The sequence below is a fragment of the Lepidochelys olivacea genome (assembly GCF_965140295.1).
Source record: "Lepidochelys olivacea isolate rLepOli2 genome assembly, chromosome: 2".
In the NCBI taxonomy this organism is placed as follows: domain Eukaryota; kingdom Metazoa; phylum Chordata; order Testudines; family Cheloniidae; genus Lepidochelys; species Lepidochelys olivacea.
The window spans coordinates 52,434,963-52,462,739 of NC_140412.1; the positions used below are offsets into that span (position 1 = coordinate 52,434,963).

The 27,777-nt window shown below is 44.7% G+C and overlaps 2 protein-coding genes across 4 annotated transcripts in view; one reads left to right on the plus strand and one right to left on the minus strand.

Moving 5' to 3' along the window:
• Positions 1–286: 286 nt before the first annotated feature.
• On the minus strand, positions 287–26,759 carry LOC311516498 (fatty acid-binding protein, adipocyte-like). 3 transcript variants are annotated; one of them, XM_084620631.1, is made up of 7 exons: positions 26,675–26,759; positions 16,869–16,963; positions 15,755–15,869; positions 11,359–11,469; positions 2,802–2,974; positions 1,444–1,545; positions 287–492 (listed from the first exon to the last, which is right to left on the minus strand). In XM_084620631.1, exons 3-7 carry the CDS (start codon positions 15,783–15,785, stop codon positions 442–444), a joined length of 468 nt encoding a protein of 155 aa, XP_084476757.1. In that variant the 5' UTR covers positions 15,786–15,869; positions 16,869–16,963; positions 26,675–26,759; the 3' UTR covers positions 287–441. The 3 variants fall into 3 exon arrangements, with proteins under 3 accessions (XP_084476757.1, XP_084476758.1, XP_084476759.1); XM_084620632.1 differs by lacking the exons at positions 16,869–16,963; positions 26,675–26,759 and adding an exon at positions 16,092–16,205; XM_084620633.1 differs by lacking the exons at positions 16,869–16,963; positions 26,675–26,759 and adding an exon at positions 15,969–16,057.
• Positions 5,148–27,777, plus strand: part of LOC311516504 (myelin P2 protein-like) — a gene marked incomplete at its 5' end in the record, with an annotated part of 34,792 nt that continues 12,162 nt past the window's right edge. Inside the window, 2 exons of the mRNA XM_084620640.1 lie at positions 5,148–5,220; positions 6,932–7,104. Of these exons, the coding sequence (XP_084476766.1) occupies positions 5,148–5,220; positions 6,932–7,104 (246 nt within the window). The remainder of the gene's footprint in view (positions 5,221–6,931; positions 7,105–27,777) is intronic.

A 27,777-nucleotide genomic window follows, 5' to 3' on the forward strand; every position in this document is an offset into this window, starting at 1 on the left:
TAAAATGGAGGGGCTTCCCTACTTGAATTCTCAAACCATATCCTCAAACAGTCAGAAGAGAAGAGCTGTCTAAGGACAACTATTGCTTTAGCTAGGACAGCGTTGTGAGCCCTGTCAAAATATTGTTCTTCTAGTAGTCACACAGTGAGACGATTGCTCTCAAAGCCTATGTTACTCCATCACTACAGAGGTCAGTATTAGACAGACAGTTAACCTTCCTTTGGCAAAGAATAAACTAAGATTACACAATCCCCACTATATGCTCAGAAATGATTTAATAGCCACAGTCACTAACTGCAGATTAGTTACAACTTTACTAGGAATATGCTTGTATCTCAAAGTGATTGAAGAAACTTGTAGAACTGGACAGCAGTGTTGTGCAGCAGTCATTGAACAGATTCTTAACAGCAAGTTCTGATCCAACATGGAGATGGGAATTCCTCAGGCCCTCTCATAGACTCTTGTGCTGGTGACATTATTTATAGTGCATTCCTAGAAGGCAAGATGATGAATTAGGTTTCTATTACAGCAGAGTTCTAGGAGTCTAAGTGAACAGGGATATCTGTCATATCAGAGTCTAAGATGTTTATTTAGTATGTCACTCTGATATTTAATATCAGCACAAGAGTCAAGCATTTCTTGCCTCCTGGAACAGGTTCGAGTGATCCTGATATGAGCTTAAATTATCAGCTAGCACTAGTACACTTGAACAGCACGCTTCATGTCTGCCTCTAACTTTCTATCCAGCACTCAGATTGGTGTTTAGTACAAGAATACAAACTCTTGGGTTTTGGTCTCTTTAGGGTCTCTCCACTAGTTTTGTTACAAGTGGAACTTGCCTACTTTGTAGGTTATGGGTTGGGTTTAACCTTGTTTAAAATGGTGGGTGTACAGTCCCCCTTCATTTGTGAGAAGTGTAAGAAATAATTACGTGCCTTTTTGGAACCAGACACTGAAACACTAGGAGCCTCCACCCAAACACAGGTATATCACCACCTAAGAACAGATGGAGAATTTGCATAATCTAGGCTTTTGTTTGGTGGAGGTTTGCATCTCTGTGCATGGAAAGACACTGAAGTGGCAGAGAAGCAGAGAACAAGGATAGAGCCAGAACCTTAGAACCTAACCTTGAGAACCTCAAGAGACTGCATACTTTTGGACTAAGTACTGGCAGGAGAGGGGCTTGGAACGGAGCAAAGATACTGTGTGTTCAGGGAAACAGGACTTTGTGCACGGTAAATACCAGATGTCAAATCGACTCTTCCTCCTAAGCAAAGAGAGCCCACTAGACCAAGTTTTGCCTAGCTGCTCAGGCAAGAGGGGTAACCATATTTTTGTACCCCACTTGGTTCTTACATGCACCAGCAGCTTTCTTAATGAGCATTTCTGTTTCAGCTAGAGCATTTAGTGCTCACGAGGGTTTAAAAAAAAATTTGAACTCACCACCACAAGCTTAGCATCCACCAGTTTTCTCTTTATTGTCGTCTCTTTGCCATCCCACTTCTGCACATGAATCAAAGAGCCATTGTCCAAGGTGATAATGCTCTGCCAAGACAAAAGAAGCAGAGGGACTCTGGGTCAGATAGTCACAGCACACGGAAGATTTGCCTCTTCAAATCATTTAACAAATCCCATGTTCACAGGAGAGATTCAAGCTGACTTTCAGGAAGCTTCCTGGGAAGATCCAGGTTTCAGAAGCTTCTTTACCACTGCTTGCACAGCTTCTTAGAAGGCACAGATCCCACTGTACTGTGGCTGTGAGCCTTAACTAGCATAGGAGACATGTGCCACCACAATACATCCATTTGGTCAGCCCTCCTCCCCCCCGGCTGGAAGAAAAGTCAGGACACAGGTGGGGATTGGAGTTGGGCTAGTCCCCACTACCTTGTGGTTATCACTTGTGATTTGATGCAGTGCCCTATCAGATAATGCATTACATGGATGCATAGGGGCACCATCTGCTTTGGCCTGCCACAGAAGCTTCTCCAGTAGGTGCAGCTGCATGTTGAGATTTAAGAAAGCATGGCAAAAAAGGGGAGTAGAAATTCTAGCCTTATCTATAGGGGTTTTTCCTCCCTTTTCCATCCGGACTGATGTGAGGGTGAGTAGACATAGTAAGAGATGCCACTGCCAAGGCTACTACATAGCCCTCCCCTCACCCCAGAGGCACTTGTCTTCCCCATGTAATTCTGTCTGCCTCAGGCACCTTGTATTCAGTAAAAACGTCCCGTTGACATTTTGCAGCTAGTCATTTTGAGAGACAGTCCTATTCTACACCATGCAGCAGATAAGGAGCATTTACTGGTCAGCCTTTAGAGGGAAGATCTGGGCTTGTGCCCATTTTCTGCTTTACATAGAATGAAGGAGGGCTGGATGTAGTCAGTTTTTTAGTTGTCTTTTTAGTTGAGCGTTAGCAGTTGAGGTATTTCCTACCCAAAAAGGCAATAGCAACTTAAGTAGTCAAATTACTACTTTAAACAAACACTGAAAGCCAAGCCATTTATAGAAGGCATTTTTTAGAGTAAGCATTTTATTTACCATCCGTTAGTTCCAGTGACTAGTGAACACTTCAAAGAAAGGAAGTTGTTACACCTTATTGATCCAAGGGAGGCCTTCAGTTTGTGGGAGTACAATGGGCATGAGGATTGCCCCAGAGCCAGCCAGAAGTGCCAGGCATGACATCCCCAGTTCTTATGAGGCCAGGGCAGAGGGGAACCATGTCTAAAAAAAATAATCATGAAGCAAGGAAGGGCACAAACCCAGGAGTCCTTTGCAAGTCACCTTTAAAGATTAACCCTCACCTTGGTTTTCCTGTCATCTGCTGTGGTTTCTTCAAACTCTTCCCCCAGCTTGAAGGAGATCTCAATGTTTTTAAAGGAGCTCTCTGTTTTGATGGTTATTATGTCATCATTAGTACTGATAATCACACTCGGCTTGGCCAGGCTGCCAAGCTTCCTAGTAGCAAAACCCACTCCTTGAAAAGAAAAACAAATTAGCAGCTTGGATTTTACATACACACCCATGAGAGAAATTGGTAAATAGGTCTGAATGTACTAGAAGGCATCTCACGCTCAACCATGTAGGCTCTGCAGTTCTAAGAGGAGTACAAAAGAGATCAGCAGATACCATATAGACCTCTTCCCTCTGTATGTTGTAAGAAGGTAGCATTTTAATAGTCAACTTAGCAGTTGAAACAGTAAATTGAGTTGTACTAGTACGCTCTAAGAGACAGCTAGATACAAGCCATAGATGTGGCGTTTGTATCCTAATCCAAGCTTTCCTAAATAATAGTGGTGTTTGTTGGGGCCACATACTTAGTATCAGCCATTCAAGGAATTACGTTAGAGCCCTCATAACATTTCCTGCTTATGAGTAAGAATTAGTTTGTAGATGTACAAACTATCAATAGTTAAGAATGCAATATCGGTAAACAGCACCATGCAGATACAAAACTTCTAGCCTTCCCTTTACTAGGAAGGAAGAGCTATGACTATTCATTAGGAAAGAAATATTTGTAATGAAAGTGTTCTGTCACCCCAAATAATATCAAACAATCAAGACTACAGAGACATTCTATTCTGTTACCAAAGTGAATCATCTATAAATAAAGTAAACCAAACAAACCCCAAATACTATCTCAGTATTTTCTATTTTAAACGGGGGGGGGAGAGGGGAGGGAGAAAGATGAGCCTTGTTTAACTTATAATATATTCCTCACCCAATTCTTTCATATAGCTCCCAAAATTTTCACTAGAAATGAGTTTCCAGCTTCCTAAAAAGGACTCACACATGATAGAAAATGTAACTGGAAGGACGACTAAGCAAAGAGGAAACTAAAACCTTCTAAAACCAGAAATGTCTATGAAATATAGGTGCTCAATCACTTCATTTTAAAGATGCCCTAAATATGTGATACTCAGGGACAACCAATCAGAAGAGGCAATGTGAGGACTCCAATCACTTTCACTTTTATTTCATTTAGCACAGAAGGGCAATTAATAAAGGTCACTCATCCCAAATTAATCTGCTATTCAAAACTGAATGTTTTCAATGGAGAGACACAGTAAATATGAAGAATCAGCTTTCCCCAATTAGAGAGGGATCAGCTGAAACAGACCTGTCAGTTTGTGTAGATTCAAAGAATCCCTTCCTGATGTGCCTGTGAGGCCCTACACAGGGCTTGATTACTGCCTGTGGTGATGTTTCCTGGCTCCTACCAAGTACTGATCGTGCCCCTAGACTGAGCAAGTTCTGATTGCTCTCAAACCTGGCTCCTGCAACATCTATCTCCTCCCCTCACAAATACAGTGCTCAAATTGGGGGGCAGGGAGTGGTGATGTACTTCAACTTTTGGTCAACTTCCCCCTCCTGCCCCTGCCAGCTTCAGTGCCGAGGGCTGCACTGCCATGACCACAAAAGTCCCTCAATACCTGCATCAGTTAAGAATCCTCCCAATTCATTCCACCTGTAATCCCTAACCCCCACTAATCATTATGTGCCCCAGAGCTCCTGACAGTCCTGATTCCCTGATTTGTGTTCTAGGTCTGTTGGCTCAGCTGTTGCTGGGAGGGAAGGGAGGCAGAACCTGTGTTGTTGGTTTCTTTAAAATACAATATTATATGCTAGGTATCATGGAGACTTTAGGAATATAATCCACTGGTTTTTAGATTCCACTTACTTTATGGGGGCTTAAATAGTTGACCCCGTCCCTTTCAGATAGATGCAACTCTTGTTTTGGAAGGCTATTTTTTTTTCAAATTATCCCCGGTAGTGTAGGTGAAAGCCACGATCATTATCCTGCAAATATGTACTTAACTTTAGAAACACTGAAGCCAAAGAGAATACTTAATACTGCATACGTATTTGCAGAACCAGGGCCCGAGTTTGTGGATTCTTTCTGCCCTTGTGGTTTTTACCGTAAGCACCTTGAGTTTAACTTTGTTACAAGAAAAAATACAAATGAAATATTGGTAATTAGAGGGCCTGACATAATTTTCTCCCATTGGTCATCACCCTAGTATCACATGTTCAGAAAATCTTTAAAAATAAGCTGTTGGGGAGGGGGTGTTATGATGTATTGCTTGTTGGTTTCCTGCTGAAAGTTTGGGGTCCCCCCCCCGGATCATTGTCTAGTAAATCCATAGAGAATGTGTGATCAGTTCTTAGGAACCTGGAAACTTGTCTCCAGTGAAAAATCTGAAGATTATATGAAAGAATTAGGTGAGATATACTGTTTTCTTAATTAATAATCTTGTGATTCTTTCTCTCTTTTTATATAAACTGTAGTGGGTCTGGAATTTACTCTTGTGACTTAAAAAAACCTCAAACTTATACTGATTTTCAGGGGATGCTAGTTAATTCTACTCAATAGCGTTCCAGCTGTATTTCCTGGAGCATGTAGTTTGTGAAGGGCTCAGATACTACCTGAGATTATATAACATAGTTATTTAATTAGCTCTCATCAAGATCACTGTTCAAGATGAAAATTACACTACACTACTTATAGTCTTAAATTGCTATACTGGAGTGGGGAGGGAGGTAAAAAGGCATTGTAGAGTTCCCTCATTGTGTTTCAATAACTCCATATCTAATGTTCTTAGCTTACAAGTAAAAAGAGAATTCCTTGGTACCAAACACAAGTTAGGTTATGAGAGTTAAGTTGGATTTTTGTTTCTATTTTGTACATCCTCAGCAGTGATGAGGGTCAGACTATGCTTTCTGTGGCTGCTGTGCAACTCGACTGCATTCAGTGGGCTTGCAGAGGGGTCAATGACTGGAACTTACTAACCCATTGTGTGTAAACAGGATTGTATGAAGTCTAGCTCCCTGACTCATGTTTGTTCTGCTTCTGTTGGGTAAATAGGAGTCAAAAGAGGTAACAACTTCTTTTTGTCACTAATGTAAGTAGCAATGACTAAATCCACAGGCCACATCTATTGAGTAAAAAGGTGCTTTCATGTGGGGGCTCTTTAGACTACGAAGACTCCTTGAAGGATATGAAATACTAGGTAACTGACACACTCTAGAGTCAATTCTGTGCTCCATAGGTGAATCCGTATTCAAATCAATTACACAGGTGTCACTGAGGCAACCTATCCAGTGGCTTATATGGGGAGTCCTAAATGAAGCCTAACCTCTAAATAGGTGAGATGGAAAGGGGCAAGATTCCAAACTGGCTTCCATAATAATCCTGCTATTAAGATAGACTTGTAGACCCAAAATAAAAAAGTATGTATGCATAAAGGCATACAGCTAAAGGTAAAATGGCAGCTGCTATGGTGTAGTAACACAATAATAACGAATACTGAGCTCTTGTATAGTAACTTTCATTGGTAGATCTTAAAGTGCTTTACAAGGGACATCAGTATCATTATCCCCATTTTATAGATGAGGAACTGAGGCACACAGAGGTTAAGTGACTTGCCCAAGGTCACCCAGCAGCCCAGTGGAAGAGCTGGGAAAAGAACCCAGGTCTCCTGAGTTCTGATCTAGTGCTAAACCCACTAGACAACACAGCCTCCCATAAATGGGCCTCCCTGATTTTCTCCTCTACCTACTCCTTCAGTGTTTGGTTTGACATGGGAGATAGGGAAACCTCTAACTCCCCAAAATGTGTGGATTCATCACATCTTTATAGATACCTGGAAATATTTTATCAAAAGGAAAATTTCACTCTCTGAAGTAAGAGATGACCAGATAAGGATTCTTTAAGCCTGCTGACTATCTGAGGAGTGGGGGGAAATGCACACCTATATTTATGATGCCTTTTTTGCCGGGGGGGACAAGCTCTTCATGTCCTTCTAATTGTCCCAGTCTCTGTTTCCAGGCCACCCTTTGTGCTCTCTCCTTCATTGCCAGACAGAACTCCTGTCTTTCCTTTGTTTTCAGAACAGAGTGAAATCTTAGATGGTATCTTGTGTGTCTTCTTCAGGAGTGGGCTTTGCCATGAGGAAACTGGGCAGCCTGGCAAAGCCTACTGTGATCATCAGTGCTGATGACGATATGCTAACAATCAAAACAGAGAGCCCTGTTAAAAATACAGAGATCTCCTTCAAGCTGGGCCAAGAGTTTGAGGAAACCACAACAGATAACAGGAAAACTAAAGTGAGGGGAGTGCTTGGTGTTACTGATCAGCTTGTGTTGTGTGGATTTTTTTCCTCTTTTGGGCGGAGGGAGGGATAGGATAATCTACTTGAAAGCACTACAGTCTGAAAACCATCAGATACAGCTGTACCATGGATCTGGAATTTTGATTAGGACAGAGCTGAGAACATGGTACGGTACACAGGGGGCAAATAGCCCTTTTAATTTGCAAGATACTGGGCAAAATAGCTCATCTTGCTGCTATGTCTTTCCAGAGTGTTGTAACCTTGGACAATGGTTCAATGATTCATGTGCAGAAATGGGATGACAAAGAGATCACAATAAAGAGAGAGGTGGTGGATGGGAATATGGTTGTGGTAAGTGAGACCGTTCCTGCAATCTGATCAATGAACACTGCTCTTAACACATCGTTGAATCCTCATCATAATCTCTTTATTTTGGATAATGTGGACCAGTGTTTTTTATTAACAAGTGAAAAGCCCTCATACTGTATCTTTGAACAGCATTGGAAATTGTTTTAGCCACTTTTAAGTACTGCTTAAAGACCATTGCTGTACAATGACTTCTTCTAAACTGAAATTTTGAGACCAGTGGATTACTAATGTAATTCAGTGCTAAGTGTGGTGACTTAGACTGCAGTCTACTTTACTGCTCTCTACCTTCAGGTGCATGCTTGACTTACAGAACAGCTTTGTTGAGACATTTCTCTCTTGTATTGCTATTGTAATTTCATTGAACTCCTCTTTGTCCTTCTAGGAATGTACCATGAAGTATGCCATCTGCACTAGAGTCTATGAGAAAGCATGAGGAAACTATCTGCAATTAACTGCAACCTGCTGCGGGGAACTGGCTCAGTTCCCCAAGATAAAGGCTACTGTCTTTTTCCCTCTGTTTGTTTGTAAAAGTTTTGAATAGTCATGTGCCTGCAATGTACCATACTTCAGCTTAGTTGCTACTTGTTTGAACTGTGGCTAGTGAATAAAATATTTCCAGGCTAATGACCTAGAGTATTTGTGTTGTGGTGATGCCTGATACCTTGGAAAGGTATGCTTATATTGCAATCAGGCCGCAACCTGGGCCCCTTCCATCTCCGTGCCCTAGAGCCCAGGGCAGCCTGAGCCCAAACATCAACACTGCAATTAAACACTCCCTTCACCCCAACCCACATCAGCTGGCAAAGGCCACCCACAGATGTCTAACTGGGGAGAAGATATACCTGAAGTGGCCTACTTGACCTGGATTAGGGCAGGAGTGCCCCAAAAAGCCAAACCATAGGCACAAGATAAGCTTCTCCCCATTCTGGGGGGTTAACAAAAAGAAATGGGGGTGAGGGGGTCATCTATTTGAGGGACAGACCCCAAAATGCTTGGATGAGAGGGTCAAAAGAATATGGGATAGGGAACACCAAATGGAAAACCCAACTGCTCCAAGAAGAATGCTAGGAAGTTAGAGGTCTAGAATGCCCCACTGGAACTCTGTCCAGGTGGGAGAAGGAATAAAGTCAGAGCTTCCCGGGGATGTCTTAGAAATGTACCAACTTCCTAAACTATTTTAAAAAATCACTTATCTCCTCTTTTCTAGATCTTTATATTACTGATGTCTCCCTCTCCTGAGATGGACACTCAGAGATTAACACAATGCTCAAGATGAGGGTGCTAACAATTTTATATAGTGGCATAAGAAGTTTCTTCCTTTAGTCCCATCTCAATACATTCTGGTTTTGAATTGCTGCACACTTTCAATGACACTTGTCTTGGAGTAATTGTTGTTGACTGAAAATTCTGTAGTGTGTGTAAGTAGCTCAAATTGATCCTTGCCGTATGAATTACCTTTCACTTACCAACAATGATTTTCACCTGCATTTGTGCTGCTCATCTCAACAAAGCTGTTCTGTAAGTCTGCAATTCCCCAAGAGCAAGGCAAACAATCTTCCTTAGTCTCACCTAATCAGTTTTCAAATTACTTGCAAATTCTCACATCTCTAAAACCCCCTGTTCAGGATCATTAACAAACATAAGACTGGTCTTCTTACAAGTGCAGCACTCCAGGAATGTGCACTACTTTACAATGTTCAAAACTACATAACCATCCTCCTTTACCAGTTGCCAATTATTGGCCTTTCCCCTGAGACTAATTATATTCCACCATAGTCTCTTGAGAGAGACTTACAAAAAAGCTTTTTTCAAAAGACAAGTCAACTGTTTTTCTTCTACTTTAACTGGCACTCAATTCTACGGGGAAGACAACTTAACATTTCAAAACATGTTCTGGCTTGTTTCTTTGACTTTCATCTTTGGCTTTTAGAGCTCTGCCTTTAATTATTGTTGGGAATAATTAACTTTGCCAGATGTTGAAGTAAGGTTTGTTGGCCTATACCTTCCTAGGTGGCTCCAATGCCTCTCAATTTAGGTACAATGTTAGTCTCCTGCTATAGGAATGGACTGTGTGTGTGGCTTTTTATTAAAGAGACAAGGTGGGTGAGGTAATTCTTACTGGACTAACTTCTGCTGGTGAAAGAGACACGCACTGGAAACTCAAAAGCGTAAGAGTTCCAGTGGTGCATTCTAGACCTCTAAGAGGGATGAAGCAATAGCAGAAGAGCTGGAGAAAATCTCATTCCACGCCCCTTTCTGACACAGAGAAAGTGCATGACATAGGAGTTTCACTTAACCATCAGTAGTAGCTTGAATATTAAACAGATAATTATAGTATTGCCTTTGGCACTGTCTGGCCCACCTTCACCCCTAACCTTTTCCAGGAAGTCCTGCTCTTCAATGATGGAGCAATCTATTTGCTTCCTGTTTCTATCACTCAGAAACCTAGATTTCCCCTTCCTCTTAATACAAGATGTTGACTTTAGTAGAGACTGATAAGATCCATTTCAGAGTAACAGCCGTGTTAGTCTGTATTCGCAAAAAGAAAAGGAGTACTTGTGGCACCGTAGAGACTAACCAATTTATTTGAGCTCAGATAAATTGGTTAGGCTCTAAGGTGCCATAAGTACTCCTTTTCTTTTTGATAAGATCCAGTGGTGCAAGTAGAATTCATTTCTTACTGGTACGCCACACTAGTTAAAGCAGGGGCCTGGGAAAGGGCATGTGGCTCCTCACTTGACCCCAGCCCAGGGCTCTGCACTTTCCCCTTCCCTTCCCTTCCCTTCCCTCCCCATGATCCATCCCACGTTATTTGCAGGGGGGGCGCTCCCAGTGGGTAGACACAGCACAGCTGCTGTGTGGACTGCTAAGAGAAGAGAGCTTGCTCTCTGGAACAAGAGCCAGTTCACAGTCAAACCTGCTTAGGGAATTGCCAGCGGAAGAGCTTCAAACCAACTCCCTCTGACAGCAGAGAATATTTTTGTCAAACATGCTGGCAACCGAGCCCCATGCTGGTAGCTGCTCTGGCGTGGCTGTACAGCCCCCAGCCCTTCCACACAGCTGTGTCTCCTGAGTCCTGGCCAAGGTCTGTAAAGCAGCCCCGCCGGAGGACAGGGCTGGGTGCGGGAGGCTAGGATGGGACAGCCCTGCCGGCGTGGGGTTCTGCTCCTTTCGCCGCTGCAGTTCCTGGGAGAGCCCTGAACCACATGTCTCTCCCAGGAACCGTCACGGCAAAAGGAGCCCTGGCAGCCCTACACCAGCAGCTCCTCTGCCATGGCTGTACCGTCCCAGGCAGGGCTGCCGTACAGACCCCGGACAGGAGACACAGGCATGCAGCTCTGTGGAAGGACTCGGGGAGGTACAGCCGTGCTGGAGGAGCTGCTGCTGTGGGGCCGCCTGATAGCCCGACATTCTGCTCCTCCTGTGTCTTTCTGCTATGCCATACTGGCTCTAAACAGCTTACTGGTACAGCGGACTGGACCAGACCAGACCGCCCTACTTACACCACTGATAAAATCTAACATAGCTCCCCCTTTTACTTTGTCCTTGAAATCTACCATGGTGAATATAGCTAAAGCGTCCCTGCAGCTGGCTCATCATCAGTTGCCATAACCTCTGGGAGCTTTTTTGCAGCCAATACAAGCTACAGCAGCCTGTAGACTGCTCAAACCTGTGCTAGGGACCAGGCCAGTGCCTGATGGCCCGAGGATCAGCAAAATGTGAAGGTGAGTTAGTCACCTTTCCTTCCAGCCCTTTTCTGGATATACACCAAGTACAGCTTTGCCACTTCAGACAAGCAGAGGAGCAAAGGACAGACTCAGCACCTTCTCTCTGAAGGCAGATGCATTTCCAGTCCCCTGTCAAAATAATAATGTCTCACCCAGTTCTTTCATGTATTCCTCAAAGTTTTCACTGGAGATGAGTTTCCAAGTTCCCAGGAAGAGCTCAGGAGTTGTGGGAGTTTGCTGGGCATTGACAAGAAGAGCTGCTGCTACCGTGGAGAAAAAAGAAGGCGTGAGATATGTGAACCCTGACAACTTCTCTTTAAAAATGGCTTGAATACGTAATACTCAAGGCCAACTAGTGACAGACAGTGTAGGGATAAAACAATGCTAGGAATCAGATTCCAGTCACCAGCATTTTTATTTCCTTAGCCACGATATTGAAAGCAGAGCTAATTACAGTAAATGCCCTACAGTTTGGTAGTCCCTGACTCTAATACCCATCAAAAATGTAAGTCTTATGCTAGACGGCCATATTTAAAAGTGGGGACCAAAATGAGCAAGATAAAAAATTACCTAATCTAAATAACAATGCCATTGGCAGCTATCGATCCTTCTGAGCAATCAGCCAATTGTTTTTTTAACCATGACTTACTTATTTGGAAATAAAGCTCGACAGCTCTCTGTCCTTTCAACAACACAGCAAGCAAACATGCTAAAATCCAGTCAGGAATCACAAGTCTCTTCAGCCTTGCCAGCAACTCGTATGGTGGCAGTGTTGCAACCTGACAGACATCTGCCAGTCCCATAATTATTGTATCCACGGAATACTGTGCGGCAGCTTGGATCTCTAGTTACCATTGTGGTAAGCTGGACTCAAGTATCCACTATGGCCTTTGTGTCATCTGGTGTGACCCAGACAACTTACATCGCCCCACCCTTCCACTCCCAGCTCCCATTGCTGCCCCAGCAATTGGGTGTGAGGGCAGAGCCAGGGCTGCACTGTTGCGCACAGTCAACCACCAAGACAGCTTATGTCACAATTTCATCTCAAAGCCACATCCAAAATGCCAGATAATGTGACCACTTTTTTGAAACCATTGAGCCTCCCAGACAGTACCTCAGACACAACCTTTCTAAGGAATGGCAGCAACAGGAGGTTCAGGACTATATTTTGCATTGATGTAGCATTTCTTGACAGATAGACAACTCATATCCACATCCTCTAGTGTCTCTGGATCAGTTCTTGCATGCCCCACAGACAACCATATGAACCAAAAGATCCTTCTTTGTTACAACAGGATATATTGAAGTCATGGGCGATTTAACTTACATCTTTACTGTTAAGCTACTTGAGCTCCCCATCCTGCCCCTGTGGAGCTCAAGGACAAACAGCGTGCCATCTGATGATGGACTGCCCTCTTTATCATCTTGATGGTAGATGGATGTGCCTGATGTCTCTAGATAATGCTGCTGTGATAGAGCGGCTACATCACTTACCCAACCTCTAATTCATTGTTTGTGCGGCCAGAAGCCATACGCCAGACGTAACAGTGGATCCAGTTTCTACCATCCCAGGCAATTTACAAAGTTTAAAATGTTTTCTAATGAAATCAATTCCTTTGCTCCTGTCTCACCCAAACTTGGTGTGTGTCTGAGAGAGAGAGAGAATGCACAGCACTAATGGGCCTATGCAAAGTTTCTGGTAGTGTCTGGTTCAAATCTTCATTTTCTGGCTTTCTTTTCCAACTGTTATGTTTTTAATCAAACAATTATTTCAATAGCCTCTTTTCTGTACTTGCAGTGATATTACTGACACACACATGCTCCAGAGACACTTCTAGACTTTGCAAAAGTGGACATACATTTTCCCCTCTTACATATCTTTTGTTGTGAGTAGTTTGTTACAATAAACCATGTTCATTTCTTAAATGCAGATACATTAATACCCGTGGGAAATTCTCACCAAGTTTTAAAGCCTGCTTGCTGAACTACACTCTCATTAGGGCTCTGAAGTGAGAGAATAGGGCCTTGTCTGATCCCCATTAAAGATTTCACACCCCAAGAAGGGAAGGGTTTATAGTCAATTATACTTTGGTTTCTCATTATGGGCTTGACCCAAAACCCACTGAAGACAAAGAAAGACTCACATTGACTTAAATGGGCCCTTTATAAATTGGGCTAGAGAATGCCTTTGTCTGTGAAGCATTCCTTTCCAACAAGACGGTACAGGAAAATTGGATTCCCTAGAAAGACCCACTGTGAACATCAGCAAGGACTGGCTCACTGAGGAGAATGGTGTTTCAAAGATGTTCTCAGTCTGGACAGTCTGTCCTTCAAACCGGTATAAGAGTTGAAGAAACCAGACTACAAAACTAGAAAAACAACCTGGGGACTAAAGTTTTCCTGATCCGCTGGAAAGGGGGATGGGAGCATTTTTAAAAGCAGCAGTAATAAATCTCCAATACAGCAGAAGGGACTGTTCTGCTGAAATCCAAAAGCAGCTGTGGGGTGAGGGATGAATCACCTCTAATCTGCAAGGCCCTGTGCCACACTGTCACATACTTAACAGTGGGGGACAATTCAGCGAGATAGTTAAGGGAGAAAAGATTACTTCAGCTGGGAAGAAGTTGGGACTTGCTGGGGGATGAGTCTGGATATACTCAGTGGTGAGCTGGAGCCGGTTCGCACCAGTTTGCTGGAACCGGTTGTTAAATTTCGAAGCCCTTTTAGAACCGGTTGTTCCGCGAGGGACAACCGGTTCTACAAGGGCTTCTAAATTTAACAAGCGGCCAAAAGTGGCGCCCTAGGCGACGACTCTGTGGGTACTCCGGGGCCGGAGCACCCACGGGGAAAATTTGGTGGGTGCAGAGCCTCCATCGGCAGCTCCCCGCGCCCGGCCCCAGCTCACCTCCACTCCACCTCCTCCCCTGAACGTGCTGCCCCACTCTGCTTCTCTGCCCCCCCCCCTTCCAGGCTTCCCGCGAATCAGCTGTTCGCGCAGGAAGCTGGGGCAGGCTGAGAAGCAGGCGGCGGCTTCGTGCTCAGGCCCAGGGAGGCAGAGGCGAGCTGGGCGGGGGGGCGCGAGAAGGGCTGTCCGCGCCACAGCAGGTAACCCGTGGGGCGCGCAGGGGAACCGCTCCCCGCCCCAGCTCACCTCCGCCTCCCTGGGCCTGAGCGCGAAGCCACTGCCTGCTTCTCAGCCCTTCCAGGCTTCCCGTATGAACAGTTGATTCGTGGGAAGCCGGGGGGGGGGGGGCATACAGGGGAGGAGGCGGAGCCGACATGAGCTGGGGTCAGGAGCGGGGAGCTGCCGGTGGGGTCTCTGCACCCACCAAATTTTCCCCGTGGGTGCTCCAGCCCTGGAGCACCCAGGGAGTCGGCGCCTAAGGCGCCACTTTTGATGTGATCTGTGGGGGGAGCAGCCGCTCCCCCTGCTCCCCCCCCAGCTACGCTCCCCCCTAGGAGCCAGAGGGACCTCCCGGATGCTTCATGGGAGCTGCCCCAGGTAAGCACCGCTGGGACTCCCCACTTCGCCCCCCAGCAGGTCCCTCTGGCTCTTAGGGGCAGGGTGGACACCCAGTATGGTGGCCCACAAGATCCTCCTGCCCAGTTCTGGGGCAGTCAGGGGACAGGAGAGGGGCTTGGATGGGGTAGGGGTCCCAGGGTGGGGCATCAAGGAACGCGGGAGGTTGGATGGGGCAGGAGTCCCCGAGGGGCGGGGGTGGGCAACGACCCCCTCGTGGGGTGAGGAGGGAACCAGTTGTTAAGATTTTGGCAGCTCATCACTGGATATACTGGAGAGTCAATGAAAGAAGTGAACTAAACTGGGAAGAGGAAACAAGAGTCATAGATTAGATCACACTATGGAAGTGAGTCTGAAGAAGAGCTGCACTGGTGCTAGACACCAGATTACCACAATACCAGGGAAAGAGAATTGGGCCAGACAACTGGAGGTTGGGAAGGAATTCTTAGATATGGGAATTGGCTCCTTTGACTGTGCATTATGATAGTAATTTAGGATCAAAAATAATTAGGAAATATACCATTAATATAATATCTCATTAATGTCCACACTACAGTTAATAGGTTCAAATCTCCAGTCAGTTACACCCATGCAAACTTAAAGTCAGTTGGGCTGCACGGGTGTAATTGATAGAATTTGCCCCAATAACTTTAATTACATATTACATTTACTGAGTCTTCTATCTGATGATGCAACCTTTCAACTGCCAGGAACACTGGAAATAGAAGAGTTGATATAGGCTTCCAGAATTAAAATGTACATGGAAATATAGCGTACTTGAGTCCAGGAGAAGAAACTGAAAAACCAGCATTTGCAGACACAGCTATCATTGATGGGGTAATTCGTTGGGACATAGTGACCTTTTAATAACAATTAGTGAAAATGGGCTATGGTATTAAAATAAAAAGCCTCCATTTTCACGATTAGGAGAAATAAATGATATGCAAACTGATTGCAGTTTCATGGGTATCATCTATGCTTTATGCACTGCAACTCCCATGTGGTAATATAGCTGAAGTATTCCATACCAGCACTCCACAGGGGATGGAACAGGTACATGGTGGAGCAGGTATCAAAGGCCAGGCTTCTGCTCAGGATCAGTGTTCACCCAGTCATAAGCAGGGTTCTTTACTGCCACATCATCTGTTGAGAAAGAAAACCAAGATATCAAACACAGAACATGCTGTATTTCTCGGGACCACATTGTGAGCCTCTTACTCACACTGCTGAACGATTACTTACAAAGGGTGTCTCACTGACATCAATGGAAGCATTTGCATGAGTAGTATCTGCTCCCACCAGAAGGTGTTCACAATGTGGCCCTCTGTAGCTCTGGTCCTTCACTAAAATGGGAACAATACATACCTTCCTCACAGTGACCGAGTAGCTAAATTCACTCCTCTTGGTAATGTGCTTTCAAATCCGCAGATGGACGCTGCAATCTAGAATTCTTATGTTCCAGCAGATCAGTTCTAAACACACCTTACTTAAAACTGCTGCTGCTGTTTTTCTGCACAACTCTCCAGAACCACACATCTTACCGACACAGGGGTCCGCACAACCCCCTAAGCAGGGTTAAATCACCTTTGAGACACAAAAACCAAATATTAGTAGCACAGAGTTTTATGTTCAGAGTTATCCAGTGGGCTAAACACGTGCACTGTGTGTATTTAGACTCGGCTCATGAACAAAAAACATTCAACATCTAAATGTTTCCATCCCTGCAGCTTGCTGACATTTGGTACATTCCTCTGACCTATTAAGTGCTGATTTGCCAGCTCCAGCGGTAGGTGGTGCTAGAGAACACTGACCCCAAAGGACTGGAGCAGAAAAGATACAGCAGAACATTCACACAGGAGATATGTCTGTTCCACGAGTTCTGGGGTGAAGTTCACACCACTGAATAAGCATCAAATTTTACAAACCAGGTGCCGCAACCGATTCTTAAATTTGCTGATGTTATGGATGCAGCTGCTCAGTTATTGCTCTAACCTGCTGCTCTGTTCCAGTGAGCTACCAGGGGGACTCTATTTAATGAACATCCTGAAGTTCACTAAAGCACAGAAGTCTCATCGATTGCAGTTCCATGCTAGGTAGTACATTGAAAGCCTATAGTTACACTATCGCACAGAACCTACTCACCTCCACATAGGTTGATTATATAGAATGGGCTGAGTTTATTCTGATAACGGTGGTGGCTGCAATTCTTCTGTAGGACCTGATGTTGGTTTGGACCCCTGTAATTCAAATAACAAATGAACTGACCAAGTGTCTTGCTTCCCCGCCCCCCAAGACAGTTCCATTTTTCAACGGTCTTGACTCTGTTCTGGAAATTTGACATCTTAAAATGGGACAACTGAGAGTGTCCCATTTTATGCACAGCATCTCTCCTCACTCCTTGACCTAGCAGAGGGCACTGCTACAAGCTGCAGGAAGCCATACTCCCTATCCCCCGCCTACTGGGAGAGCAGCTACAGCAGGCAGAGGACCATGGCAATGCCACCAGATCACCCCCACCAATTAACCATCACCAAACCCCAGCGAGCAGCACCACCACCAGGCCAGCATTAGCAGCAGAACCGCCACCCAGGCTGCCGGAGTGGAACCCAGCTGCTGGTAGCACCAACCCCTAAGGTGAGGGAAGAGGATGAGTGTGAGAAACTAGCTTCTCAAAGGGGTGGGGAGTAGGGTTGCCACTTCTGAGATCCAAAAAAAAGGGGACATCTAGGATTCTTCTGAGCCCATAAAACTGGACACCGGGCAGTGTGTACTGAGCACCTTTGCAGATTTCCCAGGCAACTACCTCAAAACAGGGAGGATCCTGGGAAACCTGGACTGGTGGCAACCCTCGTGGGGAGTAATGACAGTTTTACCTTTTCTGTGTTGGGTTTTTTCCCCACAATTTTGTGAACGTGGTCACCTTAACAACAAATAAATAAATAATAATAAAGCTGTCTATAGTGCTGCCCCCTAGTGGTGACTTTATCTCAAATGTTAGCAGTCTGTGCTCTTTGAACAGAAGGGAAGGAGCTCATTCCTAGCCTCCGGTTTCACCCTGAATGTCATGTCTTGTTGTCTGTGGAATCAATGGCAAGGTTCCTCCGAAGTGATTATCCATCATTTGCACTCCGCAAGGAACAAATTGCTTCGGGAGAAGCTAATTTGTAGGGATGACTCCTTAAGAACCTTCAGCCTGAGGTGAGATCCAGTGGGGGTGGATTACGACTGATAGAACTGGCAGCTCTGTTTATGTAATGCTTCTGCAAAAAGACCTGTTGTTCAAGGGTGGAATCAGGACAGCTTTGTTCTTGGAAAACTCCTTGTTACTGGAGAGGCATAGAGAACAGGAAAACTGGGTCACGCTTGTTGGCCTGTGGGCTGAAGCTCTTGATGCAGGGATGGCAAACAAATAGTGAAGTGCTGGGAAAAAGGGCGTGTTCCTGAGGCACAGACACTAAAGCTCTGATCCTTCAAACTCTTATGCATGTGAGTAATTTTACTGGCAGGACTTGGGCCTAAGTCAGGAGAGGAGCCACAACCCCCTCCAGCACAAATGCATTGGCTTTATTCTTTTGGAATCATTCAAAGAATTTAAAGAACTATTCCACATATAAAAATGTATGCAACTCCGTTCATTTCAGTGAGACTGTATTATTGAGGTCTGCTCGGGCCTAATTTTAAAGGATCCTAGATCTGAACCCAACCCGGACAGAGCTGTCCTGAATCCGATCCAAGGGCATTGAGTCCCTTTCAAATCCACCCCAACTTGGACCCAACACTTTCCTCTAGACCCGTATCAGAGCTGCCACCTCATCCTTGGGGCTTGGCCTCTGTGGGCTTCCTCTTCCCCACCCCCTGTGCCCACAATCCATCTCTAGTCCTAGTCCTAGTCCTGCCAGCTGCCACCGCCTCTCTGCACCGTATGTGCTGCGGAGAGAGAGGTACTGCAACTTGTCAGCATACTCGGTCCTCAACGCACGCAGCACAGCAAGGCGGCAACTGGCAGGACCTGGACAGGCAGCCACCACCACACCGATCCCACAGGCAGGAGGAGGTGATCAGAGATGACCTGAGCCCAATAGGGTCAGGTTATTTTCTGATCCTTTCCAATACATGAAGTCAGGTCACATCAGGTTTGGGTCAGATTGGAAGGCTCTACTCTATTAGCTTGGCAAGCTATAGAAGTGTAAAAAGAGACAGATTTCCTCAGGTATCTGTCAGAGGTAGGTAAGAACCACCCAGGAGATGGCTACGTGCTATGTTAGCATTTCATACCCTGCGTCCCTAATACAGACAGAGTCATGGTGTCCAGAACAATATGACTACCATATTTCCTCAAGTAGATACAATGGGTAGAAAGAATAGTAAATATGGCAGGTGACCAGCTTGGCTTAACAGTGAAATCCTTGCTGATCTTAAACACAAAAAAGAAGCTTACAAGAAGTGGAAGATTTGACAAATGACCAGGGAGGAGTATACAAATATTGCTCAGGCATGCAGGAGTGAAATCAGGAAGGCCAAATCATAATTGGAGTTGCAGCTAGCAAGAGATGTTAAGAGTAACAAGAAGGGTTTCTTCAGGTATGTTGGCAACAAGAAGAAAGTCAACGAAAGTGTGGGCCGCTTACTGAATGAGGGAGGCAACCTAGTGACAGAGGATGTGGAAAAAGCTAATGTACTCAATGCTTTTTTTGCCTCTGTCTTCACGAACAAGGTCAGCTCCCAGACTACTGCACTGGGCAGCACAGCATGGGTAGGAGGTGACCAGCCCTCTGTGGAGAAAGAAGTGGTTGGGGACTATTTAGAAAAGCTGGACGAGCACAAGTCCATGGGGCCAGATGCGCTGCATCCGAGAGTGCTAAAGGAGTTGGCGGATGGGATTGCAGAGCCATTGGCCATTATCTTTGAAAACTCACGGCGATCGGGGGAGGTCCCAGATGACTGGAAAAAGGCTAATGTAGTGCCCACCTTTAAAAAAGGGAAGAAGGAGGATCGTGGGGAACTACAGGCCAGTCAGCCTCACCTTAGTCCCTGGAAAAATCATGGAGCAGGTCCTCAAGGAATCAATTGTGAAGCACTTAGAGGAAAGGAAAGTGATCAGGAACAGTCAGCATGGATTCACCAAGGGCAAGTCATGCCTGACTAATCTAATTGCCTTCTATGACAAGATAACTGATTCTGTGGATGAGGGGAAAGCAATGGATGTGTTATTCCTTGACTTTAGCAAAGCTTTTGATATGGTCTCCCACAGTATTCTTGCCAGCAAGTTAAAGAAGTATGGGCTGGATGAATGGACTGTAAGGTCAATAGAAAGCTGGCTACATTGTTGGGCTCAACGGGTAGTGATGAATGCCTTCATGTGTAGTTGGCAGCCGGTATCAAGCGGAGTGCCCCAAGGGGCCGGTTTTGTTCAATATCTTTATAATTGATCTGGAGGATGGCGTGGATTGCACCCTCATCAAGTTTGCAGATGACACTAAACTGGGAGGAGAGGTCGATACGCTGGAGGGTAGGGATAGGATACAGAGGAACCTAGACAAATTAGAGGATTGGACCAAAAGAAATCTGATGAGGTTCAAAAAGGACATGTGCAGAGTCCTGCACTTAGGATGGAGGAATCCCATGCACCACTATAGACTGGGCACCGAGTGGCTAGGTAGCAGTTCTGCAGAAAAGGACCTAGTGGTTACAGTGGACGAGAAGCTGGATATGAGTCAACAGTGTGCCCTTGTTGCCAAGAAGGCCAATGGCATTTTAGGCTGTATAAGTAGGGGCATTGCCAGCAGATCGAGGGATGTGATCGTTCCCCTCTATTCGACATTGGTGAGGCCTCATCTGAAGTACTGTGTCCAGTTTTGGGCCCCACACTACAAGAAGAATGTGGAAAAATTGGAAAACCTCCAGCAGAGGGCAACAAAAATGATTAGGGGACTGGAACACATGATTTATGAGGGGAGGCTGAGGGAGTTGGGATTGTTTAGTCTGCGGAAGAGAAGAATGAGGGGGGATTTGATAGCTGCTTTCAACTACCTGAAAGGGGGTTCCAAAGAGGTCTAGAAGGTCTAGACTGTTCTCAGTGGTAGCAGATGACAGAACGAGGAGTAATGGTCTCAAGTTGCAGTGGGTGAGGTTTAGGTTAGATATTAGGAAAAACTTTTTCACTAGTAGGGTGGTGAAGGACTGGAATGCGTTACCAAGGGAGGTGGTGGAATCTCCTTCCTTAGAAGTTTTTAAGGTCAGGCTTGACAAAGCCCTGGCTGGGATGATTTAATTGGGGACTGGTCCTGCTTTGAGAAGGGGGTTGGACTAGATGACCTCCTGAGGTCCCTTTCAACCCTGATATTCTATGATTCTATGAATTTCTGAGTGTCCACATGTCCCTTTAAGACTATCACAGTTCTTCATTTGAGAAAACCATTCTCTCCCTTACATATTATAGGCAGGCTGGTAGCACCACCTATTATTAACATTACCTGAGTCATCCCATTATCAAGTAAGTCCCATTTTTAGTTGCTTATTACTGTCTGGGCTGAAATTTTCCATGGTAGATGTCCACTCAGGCTGAATTTGTTTTTGGAAAATTTCAGCCAAAACCATTCAGATATTTCGGATGAAGTTACAGAAAAAATTATGTTGCTTTACCCAACTTAAAAAATTCTAGCAACCTTTTCTTTGACAAGTTTTACTGCCCCGGGCACTGAACCAGAAATGTGCATGTGGTGTGGGGAGGGAGTGGATGGCCTTTGTCCTGAGAATGTGTCACTTTTTGCCATCTCTGTGAAAATCCACCCAACTTTGGCCAGGTTATAAATCTTTGACAATCACAGTTCACACGTGCTCTGTAGAGATTTTCGAGACATTCAGAGCTAAATTCCTCAATGATTCCATTCCAGTGAGCATGCTCCAGCCCAGGACTTTCCCAGCAATCGCGGGTCTGAGTCCAGGAACCAGAACTGAAAGCTGGGGGGCTGTCTCTTCCATGCTCTCAGTGCTCCCACTGCTGACGCTCCATGGTATTGAGGAGGAAGCTGCATGATTCAAATGCAGAGGGGACAACAGTCAGACTGAGGAGGTGGGGGAGAGTAGCTTGGGAGAAGGACCCTGGGGTTTGGGGAGATTGGGACTGGAGGCTTAGCAAAGAGGGAGAAGGAAACTAGGGCTAAGTATTGGGGGTCGGGGTGGGATGGGGGAGACTGGGACCCTGGATGGACACCGGGATAGGCTAGGCAATGTGATTGGGAGTAATGAGGGAAACAGAGAGAGGACAAGGGGCTAATGGGAGTGGGGAAAACAGATCAGATGAAGATCCAGGGGGAGACTGGCAATGGCTGGACAAGGCCAGGAATCCGTGGGGTAGGAGGAGGTAGAGGTGTGGGGACAGATTTGACAAGGAACTAGGATGCAGTGGCAACTGGGACTAGCTGGGCAAAGGGACTGGGTAGTCAAGGATGAGAAGACTGAGGAGTGGAGGCTTGGACTGGGACAAGGAGGCAGAGGTGGGGAAGAGAGAATTGGAAGGGTGACAGCCTTCAGGGGAAGGGCAGAAGGGTTGAGCTCAGAGGTGACAGAAGAGTGTACACACTACTCCACATTCTTCTCCAGAGCTGAGAATGGCACTCAGATTCCTGAATCTGCTGTCAACAGTCTGCTGAGTTTGATGTCAGCAAATAGCTGTGAAACCCCTGGCAAAGAGTGTCTCCTCTCCCCTACTAATGCTGGTCCACATAAAGGAAGACAATCTATTACTGTTACCAGTTACTCCATTAGCTCAAGTGGCAGAGGTCTGGGAATGGATCTAAAGGTTCCAGTCCTCTCAATGACTCAAATGTGTTAATATGACTGAATTCCTGTTTTTATGACAACCTGATTATTTATAGCAGAAGTTTAATTTCCTTAAACATTTGCAACTGACCATGACTAGTAAGTATTACTAATAGGTTTTTTTAAATATAAGACTATCAGGTTGTGCACAGAACTACATAATCATGTGCTCTTAGCATACCATTTGTCCTTTCTCCCATTTGGTCCTGGTGTGTGTTACACTCAGTTGTTGTGTCTTGTTTTAAAATGATTATAAGCTCTTCAGGACAGGGACTACGTACTTCCATATGTTTGTACAATGCCTACACAATGGGGTCCCAATTATTAATGGAGCCTTTGGGTAAGCATAATTATAAGAGTAACTTTTAATCATAGAACTAATATGGTGCCAAAAACTAATGATTAAAGACAACTGAGTAGCTTTATTTATAACCCTACGTTCATCAGTTTGGACAAAACTGTCCAGTTCGCTGGGTGGTGTGAATTGAGTTTCAGGTACCTAAATACCCTCCCTGCAAAAAAAAAACAAAACCCTCAGCTAGACTGGAGTGCTTCCTCAGCTTTACTCTGAAACTGGCCGTTAGAAGGGTTCACTGTGAGACACAATGAGTTTTGTAACAAAACCCTCACCACTAAAAGTCACTGGTTTCAGCTGAACTTCTTGCTGAATTCCCCTTTTTTGATCTCTACCGAAGCCAGAGACAGGAGAAAGCTTAGTGAGAGAAAAGGTAAAACTCTGATCCTTTTATTCAGTGACAATCTCCCTGAAATTTGGTGGCACAAAGTGGAAACTTCAGCCTCAACTTGTCACTGAAAACCAAAACTTGGATGATGAGCTTTTGCAAAACTAAATCCAGGCTTTCTTTCCTAATTAGAGATGGAATTGACTCTAAAATTAGCTACTTAAGTTATGAATAGTGCTAACAAACAATTTTGTATTTGTATAATTGTGTTACAAAGAGAAGATAGTAAAGAGAGGAACCCAAGAGTCCACATTAGAGAAATGATTGTTCTAGCTACCTCCTAGCAACAACTCTTCTCTTTTTTGTTATGCTCAACAACCCAGAAAACCCTGCCCTTCTCCTATTAAAGGCTGGTTTAAGGCATGTTTTTGGAATGTTTTAGTTATTTTGGAGAAAAATCAAGTCAATTATGGGTTACACAGTAAATTGAAATCCTCTTCGGTTAACCACATCAGAGATTCACCTCTGCTACTGCAAGCATTCTGGAATGGGTTATAAAATACAGGAGATGTTACCAGTGAGTCTTTCACAGCTCCAGCAAACAAGTTACACTGAGACCACCATTCAAGAGGCACACCCCTAGCACGCTATAAGACTAGGACATTTGCACCTGCAGTTGCCCCAAAGAATCCAGTTTAACAGTGTGTCGTACTACCAACAGCAAATCTAGATAGCCACATTCTCCCCAGAGGTGGGCAACTACCACTTTGATCCCTTTACCCTCCCTGGTCACCCTTAGGCATAGAATTACTTTGCTATAGCTACACTGCTCAAGGGTGTGAATAATCCACCCCCGAATGATGTAGTTACACTGATCTGAAGACAGCACTATGTCGGCAGGAGAGCTTCCCCCGCCAACATAGCTACCACCTCTCAGGGAAGCGGATTAACTACACCTACAGGACAGTTCTCGCCTGTTGGCTTAGAGCTTCTTCATTCAAGTACTACAGTGGTGCAGCTGCACCGATACAGCGGTTTAAGTGTAGACCTGCCCTTAGATAAGGAGCTCCATAGGGGAGAGCCATTTTCAGGTATGACTGGTAAGCAGATTGAGCACTACCATAAATAAGTGATAGCGACCCACTTTCCAATAGCCTTACTCCCACCAAGGAGCGGCCTTCTCCATGGCCTACATCAGGAGAGAGGGTGTTGGGAAGTGGGCCACTTTGAGCACAGAAATAGAGGAAGAAACTATTATCTCCTTACTGGTTTCAGAGTAACAGCCGTGTTAGTCTGTATCCGCAAAAAGAAAAGGAGTACTTGTGGCACCTTAGAGACTAACCAATTTATTTGAGCATAAGCTTTCGTGAGCTACAGCTCACTTCACTTAACCTCAAAATGTCTTTCTATACCTTCACCCCCACCTCTTGATGAGGCCTAATTCCCCTCTGACTTAATTAAACACAGAAGCATTTTGAAGCCACTGCATTGACTGTTCATTTAGTTTGTCTTTCTGAAGAAAGATCTTTTGGAAGAATCATTGCTACTGCAGCATTCGTCAACCCTTACTGGCTATTGGGGTAGAGGTTTAGGGTGGTACTTTGCCTCAAACAGTGTAGAATTCACATTACTCTGAATGTGGGTTACTAGTGCCTTTACCCTCAAATTATGGAAAACAGAGTATACTGGTGAGTTGAGTTCTTGTTGTTACCTCATGCCTTACCAGCAGCAATTCAGTAACCATTAAAGAACTAGGACTAAACACAATCTTACTCAAGGGCCTTAAACTTGTGATCTGGCTCCTGTACCCAGCAAATTAACTGAAGATTTAGATAAGAAGCACCAGTATGCAGGAGATTTAACCACAACATTTGTTTAGGTAGTTCAAGAATTGGCCTCTGGGGTGTAGTGCAATGGGATGGTTCCTTCTTCCTAGCTCGGAGGAATATACTCTACAGCTTCCTCACTAGCTTTTCCTGGTGTTTAATTAAATAGGTGAGGAAATGAGGCTTTGTTGCAAGTTTCCTTTTCAAGAATAACTGTGGAAAGTCTGAAGCAGGCCGGGTAGCCAGGCTTTCATTCCAACAACCCACTCTCTTAGTGCTTACTAAATACCACATCTGTGATTTGTAGCAAGTTGCTACAGATTTGCCTTTTTGTTTCTCCAAAATTGAAACTCTGGAAAGACTTTACCATATAGATCAAGAAGGGAATTATCAGGAGACTGTTTCTTCCTGATTTTGTGCAGTCCCTCAGGTACTACAATGATGGATAGCGGTGTAAAACCCTGGAGGTAAAGAGTGTCCTTCAGGAAAGTTAAAAACTAACCAGATGAATAGCAGTGGATGAAGTGTTAAAGACTGTATTTCTACTTTCCAACTTGATTACAGAATATTGAGTAAATAGAGATACCTACTGCTTGCCAGTCCCCAATGTTAGCATTCACTCAACAGGACTGCTTTCCTTCCCACACAGCTATCTGAGGTTGTTAGTTCAATTCAATCAGGGTATTGCAGCCCTTGTGACTACAGCTATCTGCAAGCTGTTCCTCCTACACACTGAGCTATCCCACAGGAGCAGAAAGCCACAGGCAATGGTGCTAACTTACAATGTGTTAAACCAGATCCTTGCTTTAGTGTTTTTCTACAAGGCACAGGAGCATTTTCCCATCCAGCCCAGCTTTGAACTATTTAGACAAGCTCCTACCTGCTCCCTCCCTTAGATTTCGGTGGTTTGAAGAAAATGGGGACTGACTAGTCACCACACATTTTGCAAAACCAAGTCACGGCCAGTGAAGTTTTGCAGATTTAAAGCCAAACCAAGATTAGCTTCTCTCTTACTGAACCCCTTATTCTCCTTCCCTTTTCTTTCCAGCAAGGGCCCCACACCATCTCCCCCCTCAAGCCATGCATCGCCAACTCATCAGTCCTTGTAACAACCCCAGAGGGATAATTTGAGCCCCATAAGGCCAAGATAAATTGCCAGAAGAAGCCATACTTCTGCTTTAGTGTCACCAGTTTCTGGAATTTAGGTCTCCAGGTTTTTAGCTTTTTCATAATTAAGAAAAACAGGTTTTAGTGAGCATATGTGTGACCATCTTTTCATGCTCAGATGAAGTCTTTTCTGAAGCACTAACCCTCCCCCGCCCCCCATGAGAATGAATTTCAACCAATCCCTTCCATAGATAGTTGTGAGAACTGAAAGAGACAAGAAGGTTCAGATAGTCTCAGTGTGACTTCTAAAATCCCACCCTCAAGTACTTGCTTCCAAAAAATGTTTTAACCAGTAATAAAGCTTCACCCCCTCCCCCAATGAGTTGCAGAGCAGAGAGTCACAGAGGCAGCAAGAGCTCTGTTAGTTTTCATTACAGCCATGGCAAGACCTTACAACCAGCAATAACTTCTAAAAAGAAAGTGAGACATTAAACTCACACACATTTCTTACCCAGTGCTTTTATATAAACCTCAAAGTTTTCACTGGAGACAAGTTTCCAGGTCCCTAGAAATAGGTCACAAATGTTTGAGAGCACATAGCAAGAGACAAACGATTGGAGTGAATTACGAAACTCTCAACTGTTTTTTTTTGAGGATGCCATGAATATGTGATAAGCCAGGAGGACCAATGAGAAAGCCAGGAGGACCAATGAGGAGTCAGAGGTTCCAATTACCAGCGTTTCACTAGTTTTGCTTTGATCAGAAAACCAAAATCTAAGGCATTGGCAGTAAACAGCTCAAAGACTGGCTGTAAGAAAGTGCCCCCCCCCCCCCCAGGGTAAAAGAGTTGCAGAAGAAATCCACACAGAGCTGGGAATAGAATCCAGGACTTCAGGCTCCCAAGCACATTGTCCAGCCATATGAAGATCTGTCTTTGATTGCAATTGTGACTTTATGAACAAAATGTCCAATCCTAGGTGGAATGGGTTCATAAGAGGAAGGGATTACATTGTGATAACTGGGCCTAAACATTTATCCTAGTCGTGAGCTCAACTGTGAAAAGTGAGTGAAAGTTCATAAATTATCACAATAACCTATAACAACAAATGTAGATGGGCAAAGGTGCAAAAGAAACGACTGAATTAGATCAAACAAAAAGGCCTACTGATATAATTCAAAGTCTGTGTTAAGATTATGCCTGGAAACAAGAAAAATGTGGGACTGGCACTCAATGAACCAAATCTGGTGCATCAGTAATTACAGCAGTGGAAGACTGTCATCACACGCATGAGTTAGCCTGCATCCCCATTGTAAAGTGGGTGATTTCCAACCCAGGGATTCTGGGTTCTAATCTATAGCCCCAGCCAGGTAAAATAGATTGGGTTTAAAGCACTTTCTGGGTCAGAGATTGTTTAGTATGGACAATAGGGGAGTTAAGATAAAAACCAGGTTACCTATGTCATCAGGACACATCCCTCAGAATGCTAGAACACAGGGTCACTCTACGCTAGCACAGATGACCCCTCCCCGCATCTTGCTGTCTGTGGTATGGATATAGCTGGATATGTATCCTCCTTTTTGACATTGGGTTCCTTGGAACCAGTGCTACCCATT

Coding starts and splice junctions, on each gene's coding strand:
- LOC311516498 (XM_084620631.1), bottom strand. CDS start 15,785: ATGTACCTGTTCCATCCCCTGTGGAGTGCTG. Junction 11,470..15,754: donor CCATCCCCTGTGGAGTGCTG/GTATGGAATACT, acceptor TCTCCACGGTAG/CAGCAGCTCTTCTTGTCAAT. Junction 2,975..11,358: donor GGAATACATGAAAGAACTGG/GTGAGACATTAT, acceptor TTTCTTTTCAAG/GAGTGGGTTTTGCTACTAGG.